The sequence below is a fragment of the Sphaeroforma arctica genome (genome assembly GCF_001186125.1).
Source record: "Sphaeroforma arctica JP610 unplaced genomic scaffold supercont1.771, whole genome shotgun sequence".
Classification (NCBI taxonomy): Eukaryota; class Ichthyosporea; order Ichthyophonida; genus Sphaeroforma; species Sphaeroforma arctica.
The window spans coordinates 36,841-42,309 of record NW_014039787.1 but is presented as its reverse complement, the minus strand read 5'-3'; the positions used below and the strand labels follow the sequence as shown (position 1 = coordinate 42,309).

The 5,469-nt window shown below is 44.9% G+C and overlaps 1 protein-coding gene across 1 annotated transcript in view; it reads right to left on the bottom strand.

Moving 5' to 3' along the window:
• Window positions 1-2,771: 2,771 nt before the first annotated feature.
• The window catches only part of SARC_08509 (hypothetical protein), a 21,565-nt gene continuing 18,867 nt past the window's right edge, over window positions 2,772-5,469 (bottom strand). Inside the window, exons 20-21 of the mRNA XM_014297514.1 lie at window positions 4,913-5,258; window positions 2,772-4,412 (exon numbers count right to left, since the gene is read on the bottom strand). Coding sequence (XP_014152989.1) covers window positions 3,067-4,412; window positions 4,913-5,258 — 1,692 coding nt within the window. The 3' untranslated portion in view covers window positions 2,772-3,066. The remainder of the gene's footprint in view (window positions 4,413-4,912; window positions 5,259-5,469) is intronic.

The following is a 5,469-nucleotide window of genomic DNA, read 5'->3' as shown; positions in this document are numbered from 1 at the left end:
ACCGGCATGGTAATAAATATAACAGATTTAAAAGAGTATATGAAACTTGCGATCCACGACGTCATGGATCACAAAAATTTGGACAAGGATGTGCCATATTTTAAGAACGTCGTAAGGTATGTTCGTATTAGAACGTGAGCGCGCTTTTAACCTCCGTGGCTTGTCTCCATCACAACGATGTTTTATTACGGACTAATAGACATTGGTGTTACAATTATGGTGTAAGAATTTTTGCAGCTGTCTGCTTTGATATGGAATGATTTTTCGTCTCAAGAATATGCTCTTCCTTATGCACGCATGCCTGCTCGCACAGCACTACAGAAAATGTGGCGATATTCATCTACAACAACCTTCTGGAGCATATCCCGAACTCTTTACTACACAAAGTCAAAATATACGAGACGGATAAAAACGTTGTAACCTATAAGGGGGGAAGTAGTTAGAATGGGCATCGGCTGCGTCGCTGTTTGTAACGGGATGGCTCTTGTGCCGTAAACACGAACTCAACAATATCGATAACAAGAATATAGTAGATAACTTCGTCGCAAGTAAATTAATAAATATAGAGTTGATTAGGCATGCGAGTGTATTGTTGAGGTGTAGCTACAATCAATCTTATTTAAAAAGATGAGCTAACCGATACCGATCTCGCACACCAACAGCATACGGATGGTTTTGGCTTCAACTTGCCAATACGTAACCCCCGTCATTGCCCTCTAGAAGTCGCGTGAATCATGTCTATCGCCACGGCTGCGGCACCTAGTAAAAACCTGAAGTGGTCGAATTTTCAAGTAGTATAATTGGTTCGCGCCCTCTCTAGGCAGAGATTTTGTTGGTCCACAAGCGACTAGGAGAAAATTTGAATATTATGGAAAAGTGACAACACCGTTCTGTTATGCTGTGTAGTGCAAAGCAAGCGAGAAACGACAGGACAACACGACCGCAAAACTGTGTGTTTTTTAAATTCTTTGTTTTATCGGCATTGTAACCGCTTCTGTATCAGTAGCTATGCCTCGCATCAGAACTTGCTTTCATGTATGTGAGAGAATAAGTATACAAGAGCTGCTATATAAGTGTTTCTGCATTGTCACAAGGGTTTCTTTCTCTTTCTCTTGAGTGATGATGAGTTGATGACGCGCAGTCTCCTGATTCCTGAAACAAAAAAAAATGTGTTAAAAACTAAAAAGACGGTATTGGAAACTGTGGTAGACAGTGTGATTGATAACTACATATATGAGCCCTCTACCAGTCCTTCACTCCAGGAGCCGAGAACTTGTGGCAATTTGAGCCAGTTCATGCGTCTCGTGCATTGCACCCTCCAGCAGGTACAAAGACAAGGAATTGTGCTGTGTTATATCGATACAATTAGATATGTAAATAGAGTCTTCATTGGAATGCTGTGCAATTCACTACAGCTCAATGCCTGCATTTTTATGAATGCTTTCCAGTTATCTGTGTGAAGTTCGATAAAATGACTATGCATATTCCTATAACTCTGCGACTGCTGAATACCTCGTGGGTTCTACGGCATCTATACTCTCAAAAGAAAGATGCAGTAGAGTTGGATTTTTATACGCATCATTTTTAACTTGCATATAAAAGAGATAAAAGGGATGAAGAATCCCCTCCGCCAGCTTGTAAACCGTACATGGTTCTATGTAAATTTTGCTTTACACTATAGTCCACTCGAACATGAGTGTATTCGTAGGATGCGCTATCGCAATCGAAACATATAGCTCCGTACCCGTTGTGACTAAATCGTAAACGATTGTGAATGAGAATGCCATAGCTCTTAAGCGCTATGCTGTCGGTAGCCTGGGCAGATGGACCTCAAACAACGTACCAGTGGTATATACAGCAAGATCCATGCAAGTGTCGTCTTACCTGGAACATACGAGCATACAACCTATAAAAGCCTCTAAATGCTCAATACCTGGGCTGCTCCAGTATTATATAGAAGTCACCCAGGTACCAGTTCAAATCTCAAATTCTAAACCCCAACAGAGCTTACTTCAATAGGGATAATTGATACTGTAGAAAAGTAACTACACACTCGAACCCGACACGAGAGCATCATTCCAAGTGTTGAGGACTTGTGATGCCAATTGAGCCAGTTTCCGCGACTTGCACATCGTGCCGATATATAATATGACGACGGTATGGCTGCCGTTAGCGGGTACTCATACAAAGCACCTTCAGGGTGCAATTCGAGGTGTCGAATTAATCGGTCAATATTTACTGATTTTTGCGATACTGTATAGCTCTGGCCGCCACCAGGCAGGAAGATACGAATCGGAATCTGATGTGCTGAGGTTTTGGGTTAATTCCGTGAATATGACCACGTTGTCTAGGAGAGTAGCAATCCGACGATCCAAAATATTATAGAAGCACCCATAATTGCCGAGATCTCTATGTACATGACAAGCATGGCAGACCTATATTATAGGTATACAGGTGTAAATTTTTGTGAACATGATTATTGGTGCACAGCCCGCGCGATCTTTAAAGTTGACTCGCCGCTAGCTTTGGCGTTTACCCATCAGCGCAACCTCACGTGTTATATCAACAATATCTATACAGTATTTTAGCACAAAAGAGCTTAAGCAAAGCATTTGTAGCTCCGAGCCTCAAGTGTAATATTACATACGTCAGCCGGAAGAGGACTTTTATAAACATTTCAAGCCAAAAAAGAAAATATATACATGCCCAATCCCTAAAAGGAGAATTTTATAATCTATGTTCAAGAAAAAAAGTTCGAAACTGTAAATGGCCTTTGGGAAGCTTATTTATAAGGCTCAACAATTCAGAGACCAATAGAAATTACAGCAGTTGCAGGTCTAGCACAATAAGTTGTGAATTTCAGCGGATTGAAAGCAGTATACCGTTTTGTGTTACGTCGTTCTCAATCAATACACGTGTGTGGCACCCAACAGTGCAACCATCGTTCGTTTGCTGACATCTAGATGGTTTGAAGAGCAAGCCTTCTAAAGTGTTTATAGAGTGCAGGACTGCAGAGTTTATTTTCCATTACAGGTTGTTTTGTGTGCCGCCATATCCGCACTTATATCACCACCAGGCACGCCGCAGTGATGTATAGTGTTCACATTCTCTTACCATCTTCAACAGCCCAACCATTGTGCAAGCGAATGCCGGCACCCCGCTGACATAGTTGTCCTCATCCTCTGCCTCACGCCCCATATCCTCGTTTGTCTGTGCGTTATGCAGCGTGTTCTGTACCTGCCTATCCCACTCCGCTTCCGCATCTCTTCGTGCCGCTTCCAAGAAGCGCTCCAGCATGCGCCCACCCACGTGCACGTTCACCATAGCAAGCGGCATGCCGTAGAAGGTGGTTGCAACCAGGCTCATCGCCTCCCTGGGCAAACCCGCGCACACCAACGCACACACTGTACGCACTAGTATGGCATTGGGGCGAGTAGTATCCTGCCCCACCCACACACATCCTCTAAGATGCATGGCCTCGACTGTCTTGTGGTAGTATACGGTATTTGCGAGTACAGTGATAGGAGGTGGTGGTGGTGGAGAACTCTCACTTCTGTTTCCTTCGGTCAATTTTCTTTGGTGTATGAACGTATTTGTGTCCAACTCTGCGTCCTGTACTCCGCTGGGTTGTGCAGCCGTGTCGCTCGGTTCCTTCGCATCGGTAGGTGTGTGTATAGTACCGTTATATATCACGTATGGGTTGTCAGCAGATAGCATTAGCATACTGATCACCTCGTCTCTCCGCGCGCACACGCTTGCTTCCTCCGCAGACAGCAGCAGCATTACTGGCACAACCCGCTCCACCAACATCACCGCATCGTTACCCAGACATGCGATACTATCGCCTATACTATCCACGCCCTTCCTCGACTTTACTTTGTTCGTGTTTCTCTTAGACATGTCCGTACCTGTATCTGCCGGTGTATGTGCATGCTGGCTTGCCGCGATGAATGCATACTGCACCGCAACACAGGTCTGGCCCTTCTTTAGCAACGTACTCAGAACACGCATATCATCATCACACTCCATCACCGACTGGCCGGGCACAATGGTCGACATCGCGCTGCGACAGTTGAGTACTACGGTTTGGTCCTCCACCAGCGCAGCGTGTAAACCAATCAGATCTCTCCAAAACGGCCGGTATATGTGTCTCGGTACGGCCCCATCCGTCTCGCTCTGCACCGCTTTCCTTGCGTCATTGGTATTGGTGGCATGCATAGTGCCATCTGTGGCGTTTTCGTGCTCGCACAGCAGCGCTACAATCCCTATCAGCGCAGCCAGCTGCTCGGGGCTTTGGCTCACACCATCCGTATTTAGTAATGATGATAGCATGTGTTCACGCGATGGAATGTCCGCCAACATCTGCGTATTCGTGCTTCCTATGGACTCTGAAGCCGTAGTATCCGTTGATTCTGCAGGATAAAAATGGTATACATTAGGTTCGAGCGTATCACAGTAGCTCATATGACTCATATAAATCTCAAAGCGTATTCAAATCATCTAAAAGGTGATCTTGCATGGCTGTCGTAGTGTGGAACTGAGTTTTAATGATTGGCATGCATGTGGTGCCAAAGGAAAGACAAGGGTGAGGAAACGCACAAACACACGCACAGAGACACTAAGAGAGACAAACACGCACACGCACACACCAATATACACTTACACGCACACACCAATATACACTTACACGCACACAAACACACACATATATATATATATTCACACACGCAAAGACACCGATATACGCATACACGCACACAAACACACACATGTATATTTACACTCTCTCTCTCGCTCGCTCACACACACACAAACACACACACACACACACACACATACATACACACATACACACACACATACATACACACACACATACGCACACACACAAAGTAGAAATATCAAAGCCCACCTGGTGCACCCGAGGAAATGTCTTCCAGGCTCAATCCAACGGCTCTGCACAGACTATCAATCTTGCAATACAGAGCCACCAACTGACACGTATCATCGTCCTCGTAGTAGCGCTTATCGGTGAGAATCTGCAGCAACGCGAGACGGTTGGGGAGAGCATACTCATGATTTGACACTACATTGGTAAGTGTGTTTTTGACACTGGCCCTGAACGCGCTGGTTTGATTTGCTCCTGTGACATTCTCCACCTCCTCGTGGTTTTGATTGACTGGTGCTGTTTCTTCGTCGGCTATGTATTCGTCAATGCACAGCAACACAGGTTCCAATCTCTGCCTGATCTGCTCCACCTGTATATATTCGGGTCGTATCAAGGGCAGACAGCGGGTGGTTTAGTGGACAATCAAAGTCATGCTATCTAAACCACTTGTATTGAGAATACGGTCCATAATCGAGTCGTTTTGGTATGTAGCATACATCGCATATATGAGTATCCATGCGTGAAACGGGCCATAATCGAGTCGTTTTAGTATGTAGCATACATCGCATATATGAGTATAC